This window comes from Asterias rubens, chromosome 8 (genome assembly GCF_902459465.1).
Source record: "Asterias rubens chromosome 8, eAstRub1.3, whole genome shotgun sequence".
Classification (NCBI taxonomy): domain Eukaryota; kingdom Metazoa; phylum Echinodermata; class Asteroidea; order Forcipulatida; family Asteriidae; genus Asterias; species Asterias rubens.
The window spans coordinates 1,747,832-1,770,110 of record NC_047069.1 but is presented as its reverse complement, the minus strand read 5'-3'; the positions used below and the strand labels follow the sequence as shown (position 1 = coordinate 1,770,110).

Sequence of the window (22,279 nt, the reverse complement as noted above, 5' to 3'; positions counted from 1 at the left end):
CTACGCAAAGAGAATCGGCCATGCAGTTACTCTTCCGCGTTTTTTTGTATATTTGTTTTCCAGATTTTTTTTTTTTTTAGCCTAATATATGCCTGGCAACAACAGTGTACAACTACAATCATGTAAAATAAGCCTAGTACATGCTAACAATGCACCTAAGAGCATAATAAACCTCAACATTTTCTAGGGTACCATTGTGGGTATCATGTCCCGTGGCGTTTTCGGCTGCCTCGCTTCGCACTTGCATTGTGCCTTTGAAAATTTTCCTCTTTTTTATTTTCAACGGGCAGTTGCATGCCTGGAGAATGCTTCCTATTGGTTGAAGTGCTCAATGCAGAATACGCACATGCTCATTCAACCAATGGAATGCGTTCTCTTTGCGTTGTGATCGTTATCGTTTTCGGTATTGCTGCAGTATGACTCAGCCTTAAATAGAGTTATATAGCAAGACAGTTCTCTGAAGAACAAAATCTACGTGGCAAGAAGATACACACATGGCGTTACTGCAAACCAAATATATATTGATACCTCACAATGCAATGCCTCAAATCCCATAAACCAGTTGGCAAAGTCTTTTCTCTTGTTGCCTTTCACTTCAGGCAAAAAAAAAGTCCAACCCTTGCCAGCTTTGTATTACATATTTCTACCTGGCAAGTAGATACACACATGGCGTTACCGCAAACCAAATATATATTGATACCTCACCATAATAATAATTATAATAATGTAATAGGAGATGTTAGCATTTACATAGCGCTCCACAAAGATCGGAGCGCTTTACAATTTACATACAAACAAACAATGCAATGACAAAGGTACAAAAAACAGTACAAGCAAAAGCAAAATGGCCGGATCAAACTTGCAGCGCCTCAAATCATTTACAAAGAGTTAAGCTCCAGTACCCTAGTTCGACGAAAGGATATTGCCCCATACTAAAGGGTTTATGCTACTTTTTGTCTGACACAAGAATCACTCCTATAACCAGTTGTACCAACAGCAGCAGGAAATGGAACGATTTTCCAGTAATTTCTCATCTCGGTTGTTATGGTTCTGTTTGTAGACTGAAGGCCCAGCTGTCGGTGGTAGTGGTCCAAGCGGTAGACCGTTTGGTTTTGAGAGCGGCGGTGAAACCAATGCCAATAATAACAGAGTGCAGGGGGTGTTCGGCTACGATGCTGGAACCTCATTCTCACCGTTTGAAAACCCCTACCAACAAGAGAGAAGTGGTAAGTGTGCTTCTTGTTCCAGAGACCAACCCAAGAACTGACTTCGCTGTAGTACAGTTCCTATAAGCTAAAGTAGTAGTCCCAGCCTATTTCTTTACCATCCACCCAGGTAATAGAGCAGCAGCCGATTTCACGAAACGCTGGGATTAATCCTAACTCGAGTTAGGACCAGTAACCCGTCCTAACTTAGGATGGGTTCAATGCGTCCTACGTATTTGGATACGGAACTGAACCCGTCCTAAGTCCTAAGATTGACCCTAAGTTAGGAAGAATGAGGTGAAATCGACGGCAGAACTCGTGTTACTTCATCAAAACCACGATTTGCCGATAATTCGATTAACAAAAAATCTAGACGATATGGTAATCGTTTAAGAAATGGTATCGCGATTTCGGTCATATCAAGGTATCACCCAAGCTTAATTTTGTGTTCCTGTTTCTGTTTAATTCTCCGTCTCCACAAGGTAGTGAATATGAAATAACACTTTCAGAAACATTAACCCGTAAACTTCTATTTCAGGAGTCCCCCAGCCCAGTCTCCTGGATTACACCTCCCCTTACAGTCAAATGTCCGAAGCATCCCGTCGTAGACAGAGAGACTACGACGCCTATGCACGCCATCGCCAAGAGCAAGAGACCAGACAGCGAGACTATCACGTCCCGCCAAACACAGCCCAGGGTAGCTTGGATCAGTACGATTACGACCGCGATGGGAATCTAGTTACTGACTACAATAAAGCGCCTTATGCTTATGCAGAGAGGGCAGCAGACATGAATGCCGATGGCCAGGCTAGCGGTCAGGGTTACGGTCAGTCATCCAGGCTATATGTTCCACCTCTGGACATCAAAAGCTTGTTGGAGAGATCGTAAGTGTATTTACAGTTATCAACTATTATAAATCACAAGGGAAACTGACTGGGTAAATTTTGTAAACGACTTTAGGTTGAACAAAGACAAATTGACTAGAGTGGGACTTGAACCAACGACCTCCGGATTAACGTGCCGGCGCTCTACCCACTGAGCTATCTAGCCCTTTGTTGGCGGTCTCCCTCTTTTGTCAATATCTTTGTTCGGGGGTGCCAGTCAGAAGCCATACAACCGTTAACTGCCGTGTAGCCAGTAATCACACCCAATTTACGATACAACCTGGGAAGCGGCAGCCAGGGGATCACCTTAAGGGGATGCGACTTTTTGTTTCAGATATCAAATAATAAACCACAAGGGAAACTGACTCGGTAAATTTTTCAAACGATTTGGGGTTGAACAAAGACAAATTGACTTGAGTGGGACTCGAACCAATGAACTCTAAAATAACCTGCCGTGGTGGTCTCTCTAATGTAATGTATTTTCAGTTGATAAAAATAATAATAATAATAATAATTACAACATTTATAGAGCGCTAAATTCTAAGTGCTATAACCAGATTGACAAAACAGATGGGTTTTAAGTTGAGATTTGAAAGTGTCCAATGAAGGAGCTGCTTGAATGTGGGTGGGTAGCTTGTTCCAAAGTGTTGGAGGTATGACTGAAAAGGCACGATCGTCATAGCGTGTCATGGTGTGGGGTCCCGGGGAAAGCTGGAAATGAGCGATTGAAGAAGAGCGAAGGCGTCGGGTAGCTGATGAAAGTGAAGAAGAACGAAGGGCTATGAGGTCTTGGAGATATACCGGAGCCAAATTATGAACAGCTTTATACAAAGTATATAGTATAGTCTGTTTGGTATTACTGTAATAGTTGCTGTTCGTTCATGGTGTATTACTCCCGCAAAGCCAGCTTTGCCAACTTGAAGAATTTTACTGGACTGTTTTCCAAATTGTGATCTTGCTTTAGTTAAATTAACGACTTTATGTTAATCTGTTTTGTTTGCTAGTGATAAGCAAAGGATGTTGGCTGCACAAGCCAGTTCTTCAGGGACCAAAGCGGATACCAAAAAGTCAAGTAAGTATATTACACAAAAAAAAATGATTTATTTAGTTAGTTGCTGCGTACAACTCTTTAGTGTATACTTTTTACAATAAGCAACATTAAATTTTAGAAGACCAAAGATCTCAAAAGAACATAATCTACCTGATAGGTGGATACATACATGGTGTTACCGCAAACCAATATATATATTGATACCTCACCATGCAATGCCTCAAATCCCAAAAGACCATAAATGTGACCCACTCTGTGAAAATGAGTCACATGTCACCCAATGGAATATTAAGTTATGGACAGTTTAATGTGGAAAATGTATAACAAATAAAATTTAAAAAATAATTTTTTGCTTTTTAAAGCCATTGGACCCTTTCGGTAAACAGTGTTGTCCAAGGCCCACACTTTGTGTACCACAACTTATATATCAAATAACAAACCTGTGAAAATTTAGGCTCAATCGGTCATCGGAGTCGGGAGAAAACAACGAAAAAACCCACCCTTGTTTCCGCGCGTTTCGTCGTGTCATGACATGTGTTTAAAATAAATTTGTAATTCTCGTTAACGAGAATTTATATTGTTTTGCTGTTTTCTCAAAAAGTAAAGCATTTCATGGAATAATATTTCAAGAGAAGTCTTTCACCATTGCCTTCTGTAAACCCTGTAAGTTATTTGTAAATCTGTGAACTTTTATTTTTTTTCTGAACCGAAAGGGTCCAATGGCTTTAAGATCTTTAGTTGCATGGTTAACCTTTAGAACACTTACTTTTAGGCAATAAAGCTATGAAAACAACAATTTTGTGATCATACTTATGTCTAATTTGTATCCTTTTGCACACAATGGTAGTTTAAAATATCATTTTACTTGTAATTCGTTTTTCAAAACAGTAATTTCAAACGGGAGTAACTCAGCAACGCGATACACCCCAAAGCTTAGACACATACCAAATTACTGCTGCTGATGTGTTCTTTCCAGCCATGCATATAACTCAATTCCTGAAATTGCCTACATCTGACTCATTTTCACAGAGCAGGTCACAAATGTTAGTTTTGCCTTGGCTACTATAATATTTGATAACAAATCTAATTTGTTTTACTCATACACAATGTGTATAAAGCACCGTATACTCATTCCACAGGCTAATCACCCGGGTGGGATTCGAACCCACACCCTTTGCATTGCTAGAGCAGATGTCTTACCACTAGACCTTCGAACTAGCCCTGTCAGTGGCTAGAGGCAGTTCAAAATCTATGTATTAGCAGCGGCTACTGCAACCATTTTGTAGATGTTAGATTTGCAACAGGAATCAAGAATGAAATATACAGGCAAATCACTCGGGTGGGATTCGAACCCACAACCTTTGCATTGCTAGAGCAGATGTAGTCAAGTGTCCCTGAGCAAAGACACTTGACTATAATTGCTTCTCTCCACCCAGGGGTAAATGGGTATCTGTGAGGGCAGAGATGGTTCTTTTGATTGATTTAGCACGCTCACCATGTTGGTCATACGCGGCGACTGATGCCACGCTCGCCATGTTGGTAGGGAGTTGGGTTTACGTGTATTAATGCCGCGTCGCCTTAAATGTGCACTTCACTGCATAACGCACAGCATAGAGTTATAAACTGCGCCAATAAAGTATCTAAACACTTACAAATGGTCAGATATATCGGAACCTGAAACAGTATGCCGAAAAATAATTATTCATTTCGAGTCACCGTTAATTTCTGCACATTTTGACACGTCTTGTGTTGCGCTACGATGTTGTTTGGTGGATTTACGGGCACTTGAGTGGCTTAAGGTCGAATTTCAAAAGTTGCAAAAGCCCCTATTCAAGCTAAATCGTTGTATTGTGACGAGTAAGATCAGCGTTTCTTTTGCTCGCCTTTTATAAATGATGTTTTTTTGGTCGCGTTTTGGATAAATTGGTTGCGATGAACATACTCACCAATAATTGTCAGTAACCAAGCAAAGGGGTCAAAGATGGGAGGCATACAACAATGGTAAGACAGGGAAAGGTGTTTCAAGATAACAGGAAAGATGGCTCAAGCGACCAAACAGGAAAGAGGACGGATCGTTGGTTTGATAGAAGCCGGTACGTCGATGCGATGGTCAGTAAATGGTGGAATCGCTACCAAGCTCAGGGAAATGTGGACGACCTGCCAAGGAGTGGCCGTCCGAGGGTGACTTCTGCAGCAAAAGAAAGTGAACAAGTCCATAAAGCCTGACACCACTCTCGAGAGGTTTGCGACGCATCCTGATCAGGAAATGGCCGGGGATTGACCAGGGACAGATCAGATGTCTCATTGAGAGTATGAGAAGACGACTCCTTGCCGTTCAGGACAATGATGGAGGACACACCAAGAATGGAGGACAGGATAACAGCAGTTTTAGAGTTAAAGATACGGCAATTAATTTCATGGTCATGTAAACGAAACGAGTTTGTGTCTTTTGTCTTGATTTTGTCTGAGTGTGATGCTTATGTGAGTTCCCTTTTGGAATTGGGGTGAATAGGGGCTTTTGCAACTTTTGAAATTCGACCTTAAGCCACTCAAGTGTCCATAAATCCACCAAACAACATCGTAGCGCAACACAAGATGTGTCAAAACGTGCAGAAATTAACGGTGAATAGAAACAAACAATTAAATTTTTGTATACTATTTCAGGTTCCGATAAATCTGACCATTTGTAAGTGTTTAGATACTTTATTGGTGCAGTTTATATAAAAACGCACAGTGAAATTGCCCACCAGTATGACGCATTCAAGATTTTTTTTGATGATGACGTCAGGTGAAATGGGTCAATACTCCCCAGGGATCTGAGATGGTTTAAGGAATGATTTAAGGCCCAGTGACCCGGGGTAAGAATTTGAAGTGCTTTGGGGTGCCCTGTGGATGTGAAAAAGTGCCATATAAAAACTGAATATTATTATTATTTTTATTACCAGTTCATTACTCTGTTTTGCTTACTCTTGATAGATATACTACCAAGCTTATCAACCAAAGCTAAAGACAGCCAGGCCAGACCTTCGACCAGCAAGAGGCGAGGTCCTAGACCAGGTTTAAGTAGCTCTCTCAGTGGTACAGCCTTCATGGAGGTAGCCAGTGTAGCTAGTACTATGTCAATATCCAGCATGCCTGGAGATCTAGAGAGAGAAAGGAAAATGCAGATGCAGGATACGGAGAGATCTATTAAGTCCACTAGCGAAATGTAAGTCAATTTTACTATTCCTGATGATGACTAGAGCAAGCTAGTCGAAACGTTGAGACCAATTTGAGAACTGACTCCGCAGTAGTACAGTTAATCACGATCCTATAAGCTAAAGTAGTAGTCCCAGCCTATTTTCTACACCATCCGCCCGGGTAATAGTTAAAAAGCAGGACAGTTCTTTTCAGAACTGAGAAGTCTCCCGAACCCCCGAACATCTACTCCGCGGTAGTAGAATAAAGTAAGACGGTTCTCTAAGAACAAACTCTACCTGGCAAGTAAATACACACATGGTGTTACCCCAAGCTAAATGAACATTGATATCTCACCATGCAATGCCTCAAATCCTATATGATTTTACTCTTATTGATAATGGGAAAGTACATCACAGGCCTGGAATTACAAAAATTTTCGGGGCAAGGCCACTTTGGCCGTGGAGCCAGACAAATTTTGGAAGGCACCAAGGCCAGTAGATTGGGCACCAAGGCAACAAATAATAATATTAATAATAATAATAATAATAAACCGTATTTATATAGCGCATATCACTAAAACAAAGTCCCTATGCGCTTTAAGGAAAACAAAATAAAGGAAGAATGAACCATCAAAGAAAGTTACTGAAAAGCGTTGAAAAGATGAGTTTTAAGGCGTTTTTTGAATGTGTCAACTGTGGAAGCATCCTTGACAGACTCGGGTAAGCCATTCCACAGTTCAGCTGCAGCTACTTGGAAAGAGCGAGCACCATAAGATTTTGTAACGGGTGGAAATGACAAGAAGAGACTTTGACTTAGAGCGTAAATTTCTCGAAGGAATGTATTTGTGAACTAGGTCCTGGAGATAAATCGGGGCTGTGCCTTGCAAACATTGAAAAGTTAAAAGGAGAATTTTGAATTTAATTCTAGCTTGAACAGGTCTCGCGCTCAAACACCCTGACAGGAGGAACAAGGTTGGATAGACTGGTGGAACATTTACCATGGAAATATCTGTAAAACAGGCAAAGGCTGGCTACAGAGAGGCACTTATGGCTGTTAAATTTTGAGAGCTGTAAAACAAAGCAATAATAGTGCATGACGACTGTATTGTTCTCTTTTGGTCAAGTAGTTTTGTAGTTGGGAACTACACTACAACCCCTTTCTCACCGAAGGTCTGTAGCCAGCCTTTGCCTGTTTTACAGATATTTCCATGGTAAATGTTCCACCAGTCTATCCAACCTTATTCATCATGTCAGGGTGTTTGAGCGCGAGACCAGGCTTTCTGCTTGTTCTCATCCTTATACTGTGGCTGTGCCGAGATGTAGAACAAAGAGCTACTCCAGTAGCTTTTTCCCTCGTACTGCATCTCTTTTGAACTCCTTGCCTGGTGCATGTTTCCCTTCATCCTATGATCTGCCATCTTTTAAGAGGAATGTCAATTCCTACCTTCAGCTCCACTGAGTTTCTACATGTCTATGCTTTCTTCCTTGTAGCCCTTAACCTAGAGTGGCTTTTAGCCTTGTTTTGGGCGACTTGCATAAAAAAAACTTTAAAAAAAAAACTTGTCATCGATCGACTGGTCGTTGTGGCCACCTTATAATTCCAGGCCTGACATCACTTTTGCTAGTTTTCAGTACTTTCACTTTGCTACTCGGCAGGATCCATAAGTTAGAACATAAACGCCAAGGAGCATTTACAGTTATTAGTGTCTTGCTCCAGCCAGGCTCCTAGTGGATGATACCCATGCCTACATCCTTACAGACTGAAAGGGTTAAACCCTGTTTTGGCCCAAGGAGTAGGTAGATACAGTTGATCATTAAAGTGTTGCCCTTAACTGGAAGTGGCCGACCAACCTCAATTTCTCATAGACCTTATGCACATGATGTCATTTGAATAGGGCGCCCTCACTTAGAGGTCAGAAGACGGTTGGTCATTGCTCAATCCTGTGTGCTGCGCGTACAAATTTGTGCATTGCGCGTTACATCATCGTTTTACCTCTAAGATGGCGGCTGGATAACGTCAATGCATAAGGTCTATTTTAAAGAAAACTTTGTTTAACTCTTCTCTTTTCAGGGAGTCCGATGCTGGGAGTGAGTTCTCTCTCTTCGAGGCTCTCCGTGAGTCCATCTACTCAGAGGTAGCGACCCTCATCTCCCAGAATGAGTCCAGACCACACTTCCTCATCGAGCTGTTCAGAGAGCTACAGATGCTCAACTCTGATTACCTTCGACAGAGGGCGCTATACTCTCTACAGGATCTCGTTTCGAAGTACCTTACTGACGACGCTGCTAACTCTCACAAGGGAGGAGCTGCTGGCAAACAAGTAAGCATTAATGGTCTTTGATACCTTTGGTAGATCAAGCTTTTGACCATGACATGAATCCCCACTCACTGTGAATTGCGATGTATGTAATATAATTTACCTGTAGAAGTTTCAGCTTCATTAGTCGTCAATTTTTCAAGAAAAATTGTTTCATCAGGAGATTCGCGTTATTCCGTTGTACAAAAAATAATTTTCACATGCCAAGCAATCTCTTTGGAACAGCTTCCCACCTCAACTCAGACAAGCAGATACTTAAAAAGACACATCTCAAAACCTATTTATTTCGAAAACCATAGCTTTCGAACTTTGGTGAACAAAGAATTGACTAGAGTGGGATTCGAACCAACGACCTCCGGATTAACGTGCTGGCGCTCGACCAACTGAGCTATCTAGCCCTATGTTGGCGGTGTCCCTATTTTGTCAATATCTTTGTTCGGGGGAGCCAGTCAGAAGCCATGCAACCGATAACTGCCGTGTAGCCAGGGATCACACCCAAATTACGATACAACCTTGAAAGCGGCAGCCAGGGGATCACCTCAAGGGGATGCGACTTTTTGTTTCAGATATCAATATAAACCACAAGGGAAACTGACTGGGTAAATTTTTAAATGAATTTTTGGGTTGAACACAAGAATTGACTAATTATTCTTCTTGTTTGATACACAGAAGCAGAACATGAGGCATGAGCAGCGTTTATGGCAGATGTCAACCACTGCCTCTGAGCATACTCCGAGTGAGAGCCTCATCACGTCAGAAGAGGAAGAAATCAAGGTAGAATATTTCACAAGTCGTTCTTGATTTCTTTGGAAAACAATTATTTCTTCATTTTTGTGTGTGAGAAATATCCCGTATTAGTTTCTCTTACACCGTCGAGTGCTAGCACTGTACACTCAGTATTTTTCCGAGTTCTGTGAAAACAGTCACAGGCATACTATTCAGTTTGGAATTCAAACCCACGACCTTTGCAATTTTAGAGCAGTGATTTACCAACTAGACCACCGGCAGTTCAAATTCTGTGTGTTTTTAGAAATATCCCCTAACATCACATGGCCGCATGACCACTTTAGATGAGGGCTACACCTAAAGGCACTGGACACTATTGGTAATTACTCAAAATATTTGTTAGCATAAACACTTACTTGGTAACGAGCAATGGAGAGTTGTAGGTAGTATAAAACATCGTGAGAAACGGCTCCTTCTAAAGTAACGTAGTTAATTAGAAAGAGGTAATTTCTCACTCGAATATTAAAATACTTCCAAGCCTGAAGTCTTTTTTTATCTGAAAGCACACAAATTTGTGCAACGAGGGTGTTTCTTATTATCTTGCAACTTCGATGGCCAATTGAGTCCAAATTGTCACAGATTTGTTATTTTATTCTTATGTTGGGATACACCAAGTGAGAATACTGGTCTTCGACAATGACCAAAGTCATCCAGTGCCTTTTAAGATAATATTTAATTGCCTTTAAAGACAAGATTGAATATCTTAACTGTTTTTATACGACCAGGCCCAGATCTACAGCAAAAACCCAAACAAGCAGGCCATGCTGCAAGCCCTTCAATCTATGGGATCACTCGACGCAGAGGAATATGACTATGTAGAGAGTGTAGGCTCGGCAAGCTCAATGTCAACACCGCCCTCTTTCAGTCAAGACTTTGGCTTTGCTAATGATGAGCTCGGTGATACTGTCATTCATCTAGATAAAGCATTACAGGTAAGCCGGACCAGGGCCAAATTTCATAGAGCTGCTTAGCACAAAAATTTGCTAAACATGAAATTTCTTCCTTGATAAAAACAGGATTACCAACCGTATTTCCACTTGTTGCATATTGCTTGTTACTAGTATTCAGCTGTTGTTTGCTTATCCTGAAAATCACATGGAAATTTGGTTTGTTATCCTGCTTTTATCAAGGAAGAAATTTCATGCTAAGCAAATGTTTGTGCTTAGCGGCTTTATGAAAGTGGGCCCAGGCCTCCAAATAAAGCCCCCATTACACCTAACTCGTTCTCACCATGTTCTGAAAAGTGTACTCGAGCGGTGAAGAGCACCGAATTCAAACTCTGGTGTTTCTGATCAGCAGAGTGTGTGTTCGAATCCCCAGCAATGACACTTGTGTCCTTAAGCAAGACACTTAACCATTGCTTCGTCCTTCGGACGGGACGTTAAGCAGTGAATCTGCAGTGCTCCTTCAAAGACAATGTACAAATACATTATACAAAACATAATACTAACCACTCCAGATCAAACTGCAATGTTAGACTGAGAACTGCACTAGTAAACATGGGATTTCTGTAATTACAGACATCTTTAGTACAATAATGACAATGAATAAATCAAGATGTAATATTGTTACCAACAGAGAATGCGTGAGTACGAGCGCTTAAAGGCAGAGGCAGAGGCGTCTGCAGCCATTTCATCTGATGCGTCAGCCTCTGTTGATAAAGCTGCCGTTAGTAACAGTGAAGTCACCAGTAATAGCTCCGCTCAAGACATGGGCAGTGAAAGCTCCTTCTCAGACCTACCGGTAAGTCCCAAGTGTTCCGGGCTTATATTTATTGGGGAAAATGCACTAGACAGCAGGGCTTTTAAGCTTAACACTTTTACTTGACCAAATTTGTTGTTCAAGACCAGATTCAAAATGAGTTAATAATAATTTTAGACTCCGATGACCGGTTGAGCCTAAATTTTCACAGGTTTGTTATATTATATAGAAGTTGTGATACACGAAGTGTGGGCCTTGGAAAATACTGTTTACCGAAAGTGTCCAATGGCTTTAAGCCATGTAATTGTAGAAATATATTTATATAAATATTTTCTTTTTCTCATATTTGATATTTGAAAATAGTCCTCTATTGAGAATTATACTTTTCGAAACATAGTAAGCAGTAAGGTGTCAAATTCAACAAAAACTAAAATTATTGCCCAATTGTTTGCTGATCATTTTGTACAGTACCCAAGAATAGACACTCGTCAGCTGGACCTCCAGATAAAGAGCATCATGCAAGAAGTCATCCCATATCTGAAGGAACACATGGATGACGTCTGTTCCCCCCAGCTTCTATCTTATATCAGACGTCTCGTCTTGACACTCTCAAAGCAACGGGATGATAGCAGAGAGTTTGTCCGCTTCTTCAACAGACAGCTTGGCTCTATTCTGCAGGACTCGTTGTCTAAGTTCTCTGGAAGGAAGTGAGTTTGAAATTTGTATTCAGTGGTTTAGTAGGGTGTCATGGCTGGGCCTAATTTCATAAAACATGGTAAGCATCAGTTTTTTGCTTATGGAGTGTCCCGCGGTAAGCACACGAGTGACGTAAATAAGCAAATCCATGTTGAACGTGCATGCGCAACTTCAAATTATCTGCTTACATTTATGTATTTGTGAAATAAATTTATGCTTATGCACATTTTTCTGCTACAGTAGGCACAAAAATGTGCTTACAGGTAAGCAGATTTATGAAATTGAGCCCTGGTGGTTTAGTCATTAGAGTGTGGGTTCGAATCCAAGTCATGACGCGAGTGTCCTTGAGCAAGATGCTTTACTGTAATTGCTTCTCCTCACCCAGGGGTATAAATGGGTACCTGCGAGGGTAGAGGTTGATATTGTGTATGAAAAAGCCACTGAAGCACCAAGGCAGCTCAGAGCTGGATACTTTTTTAATTTTTTTTTTATGCAAGTCGCCAGACACACAAGGACTGAAGGCCACTTCAAGGTGTGGGCTACAATTTTTTTTTTCCAGAGGCCGTTGCCACCTACTCCTAGGGCTGAAACAGGGTTACCCCTTTTACGGTCCATACCGATGTAGGCTTGGGTATCATCAGTCCGAAGCCTGGCCGGTAGAGCAGAAAGCACTACCTCCCCAGTTTTACGTAGCAAGTGTCACGACCGGGATTCGAACCCACACTCTGCTGAGCAAACACCAGAGCTTGAATCCGGTGCTCTTAACCGCTCGGCCATGACATGCCACAAAGGGAGCTGAGAAAGTACAAAAAGCACCCAAACCCTTCAAGAATACTCCAACATCTTTTTTTTCTAAAAAAACTGTTTATTTGCAGAATGCGAGAGTGTGGTGAGGACCTTCTAGTAGACATCTCTGAGATCCTCTTCAACGAGCTAGCCTTCTTCCGCTTGATGCAGGACCTCGATACTGCCGGTAATAAACTCAGGAAAGAAGCTGGCGAGATTGGAGAAGATGAGGAAGAAGAAGAGGAAGAGGACGAAGGAGTAACTGGGACGGAGACGGGGACTGAGACGGGTACAGGGGCTGAGGAGGAAGATGGTTCAGAGGATGAAGGTAGGTTTAGAGGAAATAAATAAATAATAAATCTTATAAAGTGCTGGTATCTAGAATAAACTATTCACTGTGCCATAAATATGTCCAGTGGGAAAATTAATGGTAGGCTTGACCAAAGAGGTAAGTTTTGAGATTGGATTTGAATGAAGAAATGTCAGGGTGAGAGGCAATAGTTCAAGCAAGTGTTGCTTCAGGGCCCAATGTTATAGAGCTGCTGAAAGGCACTGGACACTATTGGTAATTACTCCAAATAATTATAAATGATAATAAAACTTACTTAGTACGAGTATGTTCCCGCAATACCTGCAGCAGCTGGAAATGGCTGCTAGATTTGACCCACTTCGTGGAAACGAGTGGGTTGAATGAAAAGTATTGACCAAATTGGACATTTTTCAATGTTTCCAATGTCAATATAGAGTGTACAATTCAAAAACAAAACCCTGTATATCTGTTTTTATTTACTCTTTTTGTGACATTTTTCCTGCACATAAGGTGGCAAAAAATCCACAATATGAGCAATAATACCTAGCCGGTTTGTTTTGAAAGAACAAGGGCACCAAGGCATTTTCTCCTTAGTAAGGGGCACCCTATGAAGAAATTGTAAATTTCTACTGGAGCATTTCAAGGGCACCAAGGCAATGACCAGAGGGCATGGAGGCAATTGCCTTCATTGTCTGAAGTATCAGGGATGTTTACAGAAATGAACGATCGCTAAAAGATTTAGAAACCAATCAGACTGCTTGATGATTTGTATGTGAACAATACCAAGTCAAATAATCAATATGACAATTGTGATCCCTGTTTTTATTTTTGCAATCGCTAGGTAGCAGCTCCGACAGCGAGGATGATTCCAGCTTATCCGATGATGCAGAAGAGCCCTCTAGTGTTACTCCAGTGCCAGTCGCCCCTAAGCCTTCCAAGAAGCCTTCATTTGATGAGGTAGCTCTGGAGACGGCCATGGACATGGCAACGTCCAGGGAAGAGGAAGAACTGGGAAAGGTAGGACGTTTTGTTGTAATTTTCTTGGTGTACAGGGCTCCAATTTGGGGGAAAATAAGCACGACTGCAGCTCAAAACTTTTATGGGAACAGAGAATTTGTTTATAGGATTTGAAGCATTGCATGGTGAGGTATCAATATATATTTGGTTTTCAAAACTGGAATCAAAATGAGAAAAACACTATCTACACAGTTTCACATTAGAGCAGGAGGCGATTTATCTTCAATTTTGTTATGGGTGATAATTCAATCCATTCAATTAAAGGCAGTGGACACTGTTGGTAATTACTCAAAATAATTATTAGCATAAAACCTTTCTTGGTGACGAGTAATGGGGAGAGGTTGATGGTATAAAACAATGTGAGAAACCTTCTGAAGTGCCATAGTTTTCGAGAAAGAAGCAATTTTCCACAAATTTGATTTCGAGACCTCAAGTTCTTTTCGAGACCTCAAGTTTAGAACTTGAGGTCTCGAAATCAACCACCTAAACGCACACAACTTCGTGTGACAAGTGTGATTTTTTCTTTCATTATTATCTCGCAACTTCGATGACCGATTGAGTTCAAATTTTCACAGGTTAGTTATTTTATGCATATGTTGAGATACACCAACTGTGAAGGCTAGTCTTTGACAATTACCAGTAGTGTCCACTGCCTTTAAATCCATTAAGCTCTGCCCCATTAATAATAATAATAATAATAATGAAAACTTATAAAGCGCACAAATCCACAGAAGTGCTCATGGCGCTATTGACCAATCACAACCCTGATTGCGCAACTGAAGGTCTGACATGCGTGCGTGAATGCTTGGCGCGCGTGCGACAGAATTGTTTAAAATGGCATTGGAGAGGCTCAAGTGTTCTTGCTCACACGTGCGCCGTAGGCAGAGCCTAATGGATCGGTCTATACTGGGCAGAATTGAATGATGATTGTATCAGTTTGAAATTAAAATGCAGTGATGTGTTATTATTCAAATACACAAGGGCGCCGGACTAGTACTGTCCTAGGATATGTGGTCCAGGGTTAAGTGTATCACTAGGGGTTTGATAAAGCGCTATATAAAACCTAGTTTTTAATATTATCTTTGACAAAATCTATGAATGAACTAAATAATCTTTTTCGTCTCTTGAAGTATCCAAATTACTGCATCTGGGGTGGATTTCACAAGTGAAGACAAGTCTTATCTCGGCGTAGAGTGTCATGGCCGAGTGGTTAAGAGCATCGAATTCAAGTTCTGGTGCGTTTTCACCGGAGTGTGGGTTCGAATCCCGGTCGTGACACTTGTGTCCTTGTGCAAGATACTTTACTATAATTGCTTCTCTTCACCCAGGGGAATAAATGGGTACCTGCGAGGGTAGAGGTTGATATTGTGAATGAAAAAGCCTTTGGAGCGATATAAACTGTTGCCCAGGTTGTATACTCCCAAGGGAGCTGAGAAACATTAAAAAGGGATGTTATTGGCCCTATGACCAGGGCACTAATGTAAAGCGCTTAGAGAATTAAGTGTTAGTTATTAGGCGCTATATAAATCGAAAGTTATTATTATTATATATATTATATTATTATTCGTTCTAACTTAGGACTAGCCAAACGTTGTTAATATCTCCACACTTATTGTGAAATCGACCCCTGTACTGATCAGAATGTTGTGAAGTGGGTACTGTGTATCCATACTTAAATAATTTGTTTGCATCAATCTATGCAATGTGTTTGTCTTTAACTTTTGGATAATCCTTGTCAGACGTCTTACAATATTGATTTTTTCTTAGCAGACTCGAGATGATGACTTGGCTCGTAACATGGAGACCAGTGAGCAAGATGAGTAAGTGCGATCCATAGTTAAGATGACCTTGTACTTTGAAGCTCGGTGCAACTCATAAATACCGTGCCTGTTGTGTGTTCAAAAAAAAACATTATCATAGGAACGTTAGACACTGATTTGACTTTTGATAATGGACCTTTCCATTGTTGATAAACAAACCAGACTGGTTGGCATGGGCCGCCGATTGTAACAGATATTCTAAAATAATTAAAAGAAATTGTTCAGAACTTCCATTAAGTAAGAGTATCTCGCATGAATAAGTTGCTTTGTTTCCAACAAGTTCAACACTATTTTAAATATGTGTGACATTGTTACCATCTTTATTTGTTTGCATTTACGGCTTTCCATAGTTTTCCAACCTCAGTTAGAGGGAAAAACTTTGGCTGTGTTGTTGCAGAAGAAAGGTGTACAAACACACAGCCTCGCTACCATGGGAAGCGCGCCGTATCACGCTAGCTCTGCATACGTCTCTAACCCCTGGGAGGGGAACTCCGATCGGTGTCTTTGATTGGCTATCATATACGCGCAAAATATGAAACGCTGTGCGTATTCAAAAAGCTCTATACGCCGAAACGCGTGCGTATAAAGATGTACGTATTCATCACGCAACACTGAACGCCAAGGCAAGTTTATGACTTTTATTACACACAGCGCATCCAGCCCGTTAGCGACTTACGCCCAACACAGAACCGATCAACCACAGGACTTATTGTAATACATATATTTGGATCTTTTGAAGTCACACTTCCAGGGGTTATGATCGAGCAAGGCATGCTGGGAAAAAATGGCGCGGCGAGATCGATCACCCCTGGAAACGAGGTTGACAAACACATTTTCGGAAGCTGCATTTGATTTAGGCCCCCTAGCTGTTAGAAATTAGTTGCTTTCCAGTGATGGGATCTACCTTAAGCTTGCTAATGAAGTACATCTTATCTTTTTTATAACTCCAGATATTTTTTATTTCAATAATAGAGTAATGTTATGCGATGTATTTCTACCATGCTTAAGATTACAAACTAGATTTGTTCTTCTTTTTTTTCTTACTACAGTGATAGCGAGAGTGCACTGGCTAAAGACCAAGTCAAGATTGAACTATCAATGAGTGAGACCAACGCTGTCAATTAGTGAGTTACCATTCTCTTCTTAAAATTAACCTTAATGTTTAAGACATCTTAACATTTAAGAAACCCTTTTTCTCAGTTTCATTCTCGTGCATCTCTTGGTGTTTCTACTTACACAACTTAATGTTTAAGACATCTTAACATTTAAGAAACCCTTTTTCTCAGTTTCATTCTCGTGCATTTCTTGGTGTTTCTACTTACACAACTTTGCCACAAAGGTGGTAACATCATAGATTATGCTCTTTTCAAATGTATAACAAAGTGGAAAAACGACCTCGGTCATAAAAACATACTACCGTAATTTTCGGATTATAAACCGCGCGGCGTATAAACCGCACTTCCCCAACATATACAAAAAAATATTTAGGTGTCGGCGTATATGCCACGTGGCGTATAAACCGCGACCAAAATAAAAAAAAAAAAACATGAAAAAACTAACCTCAAAACATGAAAGTCAAGTACGCAAACCTGCAGCGTACCGGGTGATTTTTTAACTCACACTATCAGTCCTGAATTATACTTTTTTTTCTATCAACAACCCTTTTCAAGAATTTGCAATTTGATGATCGGTTGTGTTGACCATGTTTTGTGAACTTCTTTGGCAACAAAATCTCCGTGAATCAAAGATTGGTCGACAACGCACACCGAGAAATAGTTGAACTTTGCCCAGCATCGCATCGCCCTCTGTTGACCAAAGTTGTTCACGTTTGATTAGACTGGGCCCCGAGCCTCTAAGTGTGAGTCAGACGTTCAAGCTATTTGTTGTACAATGGGCAGCCGCTCTACTCGATCCGTCCGAAGTCTAGCCAAGATTTTATGAATGGAACTATCACCGGCCAATCATCAACGGCCAATCATCGGCCAATCACAACATGCCTACACACAAAGGGGCCGTGCTTGTTTGCGGTCCTCTTTGTGGCGATGTGCAGTGACAGGCGATATTTTATTGTTTTGCATTCAGTTATTCAATGGGCAGCTGGAACAGTGAGCAGTGACACCATTGGGGGTTCTAACTCCATTCATTTAAAACCTCTTTACAATTTTATTGAGTATCTTTCTATGGTTTACCTTTTAACTTTCTAGTTTTAGGCATACTCTTTCTCCATCATACAGTTTAACCCCTTTTCAAGTTGGTATTTTGTTGTTTAAAATAAAATGGCCAAAGGACTTTCCCATGCAGGGACAATAAAGTTTTATTATATTGCAATTAGTTTCAAGTTTTCTGTTAACGTTTCATTAATTTTCTTTTTTTGTGGGCCTTGGGTGTCTTTATTGAGACAGATATGAGCTCAGTATAAGTTTATATATTATTATTATTGTTATTATTATTATTTGTTTTTCACCCTCAAATGCATATTGTAAACTATAATATTTGCAAATGTTGTTACCCATTTTCAGTCTTGGAAGTGGCGAAGATGATGATGAATATGATGAGATGAGTGCTAGAGAGGATGAGACCATTACAAGCATAGGGGCGGCAGCTGCACAAGTAGAGAACGACAACCAGGTAAGTCATCCTTCAGAAACTTGTAACAAATCGTTCTTTTGACGTTGTCTTTTCAAGGGTAAAATAATTCACATTTTATAGATTTCCAAGAATAATTTTGGTAACATTTTAGAGAAAACGCTGCAAAACAGTTATTATTTTGTTAGAGGCATCAATATAACGGACCAATCATGCACAAAATTTGAGAAAAGTCTTGCATACCGCATGTGGTGTTTATGCATAACGCATGACAGCTTTCGATTTTACCTTAAAGATGGCCGACTTTACGCTGTGTGAAGTCAAGTGGGAACTATCTATCCTGTACTCGGTCTTTGATTTTGAAACATACTGTGGAAGACGAGACACAAAGAACTTGGAGATGCACCCGTGTTGTAGCTTGACCAATTTTAGTGTTGGCTCCAAATCCAATTTAGTCCATCAAGGGCGCGCGTTTCATCAAAATGATTCATATGGGGCTGAAGTGCAATCTGGAGGAAATCTGTGCTGGGCAGCACAGTGTATTTTGCTCAGAGTGCTGGATGAAATTTGTCATTTCTGGGCACACCCGTCCAGCCGCCCACAGTGTTTGATGAATATCAGACCCAGAAATTCATTCTACTTGCGTATTTGAATTTCTCACTCACAGGGTACAGAGTCCACTACCCAGCCGACCTCTGACCCAGCAGATACACCTAAGACTGACACAGACTCTCTGCAGGCAACACCCACCAGCGGATCCAACTTACCCAATGGTAACATTGAGACCAATAACTTGGAGGTTACAATTGATGATCTACCACCAAAGATGACAAGTCTGGCTGAGGTGAGTTGCAAAACAATGTTGCGCAATGTGGTTTTAAAAGGACACGTCGATCACACAGTACACGCTGCACGATCCAACAACTCGCATCGACATCGTTTTCATTTTACAAGCCTGTGGTCTTTGTTACTTTGCGTGTGACAAAATAATGCAATAAAACATTGAATGCTAGAGAGCGTTTCGGACCAATGCAGTAGCGCGTGAGTAGACGCCCTCTATTGGTGAAATTAAGCGCTGGCGGACAATGCCAGTTACAAACGCCTTGAGACCAAAGACTTGACGTGTCTGCGCATGCATAGTATAGTAGGCGTGGGAGCAAAAAACCACAGCATATCCGCATGCGGATTCTGTCAACAGCGTGGTCAAAATGGAGCAGTTCCAAGGAAATGTTAGTGTGTTAACAAAAAGCTACAGAATGTGTTGTCTACATTGTACAAGACCAATTTAGGATAAACGGGCGTAAGTTATCCTGCTCAATTCACGTCTACAAATCTGTCCGATTATTTCAGGTTGATATTGAAATGAAAGTTGCCGAAGAGCAAGCTCCCGCAACCATCTTAGCGGAAATCATTGAGACCATCGCCTCAGGAGAAGCTGCCCTGGCTGGCGACCCAGAAGCCCTCAAGGAGCCTGACGCTAACCACGTTACACCCATCATCAGTAATGGTGCAGGGGATGCATTAACAGAGGCTGTCCAGCCTACCGATCCTGAGGTGAAAGAGAATGGTATGTAGGGGGGTTCTGTAATGGGTTTGGAAATGTTCCGCCCGGTAAAACAAGCGGGAATCACATTTTGTGTATGAAGTGTTTGAGAGACGCAATGGGAAATCCACGTGCTGGCGTTGTCTTCAGTGAAAGTCAATTTAATTTGATTCCTTCAATAGTGGATGGCCAAGATGAGATCTTGATGAATCAAATGGGTTGAATTGTACAGGGCCCGATTTCATTAAGCATGTAAGCATACAAACTTGCTAAGCAGCAGAAATAGGTTACCAGCCAAAAATACTGTACAGTTTATGATGCTGCAACTGGTACCCGAAAGATATTTGCCAAGTAGAATTATCTGCTAAAGAGCTTAATGAAATTGGGCCCTGATGTTCTAGTTGGCTTTGTGGTATGGTACCCAACCTTCCATTTCTTGGGGCACTAGTGAGATGTCCATCATATGCAATCTGACTCGCAAAGTAGCAGACCATTTGCAAACTATAAGCCTTGTGGATAGCCAATGCAATGGGATCCATAGACCGGACCTGGCGCCCTGTACCAACCTTCGCCGGCCGCCACCCACTCGCCTGGTCTGCGCGACCACCAACCATTCCAGGCTGTATAGCACCGTGTCAGATTCTGAAAAGAAATAACGCCAACAGGATTCGCCCAACTTTAGTTCATTGAGGGGTTTAGATTGTACATAGTATTCCCACAATTAAACAGAGTTACATTGGAGAAAAATTGTATTTTGTTTCATTAATACAAATATGTAATCTAAAATATGTGTACATGTCTGTGATTGTGACACTACTGCACATAGTTTGTTGTACTTCTTCAATTCAAATTTTTGCTTGATGAAATTTGTCGTCTTCTTTTTTTTATTATTATAGTGAAATGCTTTCCATTTGAATGGATGATATTATATTGAAAAAAAAGTATACAATATTTTGACTTGTTGTGTTTAGCGAATTGTCTTAAAAAGAAGTACCACTTTAGCGTATGTATTCCTATGCAGTTTATTCCACATTTTGTTTATTTCGTTGAATGAAAAACAAATTATAGAGCAATAGGCTTTTGCACTGGTATGACATTTACAACGAAAGTGTGCCTAAAATGTGAGATATGTATAAATTGTGTTATTTTTTTCAAGATTGGGGGAATGTTTTGAAAGCTTTGTAAATGGCAAATAGGATAATGTTAATGAGTACTTTGGATTGAGAGTTTGTGTATATTTTGTTGAGAGATTTGTTGTTAGGTGTTTTCTGTGTGCATATGATGGATGTATAGTAACATAATTCACACAATAACGTGTGTGTAGAATTTATTTACTTAAATCGATCCCGTCCATTAAAATGAGACTAGAAAATAATATTTACAGTTACTTTACAGAGCTTTAACAAATTGATTTAAAGAAAAATATGTGTATGAATGTCAACAACAAAAAAAGTCAGCGCAAATGTGAAAAATGTCTGATAGATGCACAAATTGCGTACAAACTTTTGGATTTCTTACTTCTCCTATATACCTGCACACAGCATTATGCATCAATTATTTAATACTGAAACAATGTGCCAATAAATTTCTAAGCAAAATACATTGCACTAAACAATAGTTGCTTCTTACAACAGTTCTCTGCAAGACTTTAAAACAAAAATTTATAATAATAAATTTCTGTAAAATACGCTGCATTTTCTATCCAAGTGTACTCCAGATTTACTTAGCTGTATGTCCTGTGTACTAGGATTTATAGTTCATAAAAAGAACCCAAAATATTTATTGTGTAAGAGTAGGGGTTAACCCTGGTGTTTCTGGTTCACATAGCAAGCACCCTTGTTTCCTGGTTTCCTTAGGCTTGCAAGCTCACTTATGAGGCATCCTTGATTTAATTTCCAGAAATATTAGAACCCAATTGTATTTCTAGTATGTGATTCAATATGCAACATATGTACAGTACATCACATGTAATCATAATAATTTTGTACATTTCGTATATTGACCCCCTTGCACGTGCGTCACACGCTCACCATGTTGGTGGTCAATAGGCTTACGTGTAAACGCTGCGTCACCTTCACTGAATAACACACGTTGACATTGACCACCACAATGGCTCATCCAAGATTATTCTGATGATGACGTCAGGTGAAATGGGTGAATACCCATATACCTACACTTTAAGTTATCTGGTGGGTGAACAACTCCATGTGAACTTGTATTAAAAGAGGTTTCCTCTCTTGAAAATAAAAACTAATTTATGCAATTTTTTTATCCAAACCTAAAATGGACCTAGACACTTTGTACAATTCATTTTAAGCAGAATTTTAAAAACATTGCAGAACAATTCAATGCCTCATGGTTTTAAATTTAAACACTAAATACATCCAAATAATTACT

General features: G+C 40.4%; 1 protein-coding gene across 2 annotated transcripts in view; it reads left to right on the top strand.

Annotated features, from left to right (window-relative positions):
• LOC117293290 (pericentriolar material 1 protein-like) overlaps positions 1 to 21,973 on the top strand; it is a 53,876-nt gene extending 31,903 nt beyond the window's left edge. For both annotated transcript variants that reach the window (XM_033775533.1, XM_033775532.1), the window contains 16 exons: positions 1,061 to 1,226; positions 1,744 to 2,089; positions 3,094 to 3,161; positions 6,117 to 6,348; positions 8,391 to 8,640; positions 9,307 to 9,411; positions 10,149 to 10,355; positions 11,002 to 11,166; positions 11,593 to 11,831; positions 12,696 to 12,934; positions 13,758 to 13,933; positions 15,704 to 15,753; positions 16,803 to 16,877; positions 18,273 to 18,381; positions 19,007 to 19,183; positions 19,690 to 21,973. In XM_033775533.1, the coding sequence (XP_033631424.1) occupies positions 1,061 to 1,226; positions 1,744 to 2,089; positions 3,094 to 3,161; positions 6,117 to 6,348; positions 8,391 to 8,640; positions 9,307 to 9,411; positions 10,149 to 10,355; positions 11,002 to 11,166; positions 11,593 to 11,831; positions 12,696 to 12,934; positions 13,758 to 13,933; positions 15,704 to 15,753; positions 16,803 to 16,877; positions 18,273 to 18,381; positions 19,007 to 19,183; positions 19,690 to 19,914 (2,829 nt within the window). In that variant the 3' untranslated portion in view covers positions 19,915 to 21,973. The remainder of the gene's footprint in view (positions 1 to 1,060; positions 1,227 to 1,743; positions 2,090 to 3,093; positions 3,162 to 6,116; positions 6,349 to 8,390; positions 8,641 to 9,306; positions 9,412 to 10,148; positions 10,356 to 11,001; positions 11,167 to 11,592; positions 11,832 to 12,695; positions 12,935 to 13,757; positions 13,934 to 15,703; positions 15,754 to 16,802; positions 16,878 to 18,272; positions 18,382 to 19,006; positions 19,184 to 19,689) is intronic.
• Positions 21,974 to 22,279: the final 306 nt, after the last annotated feature.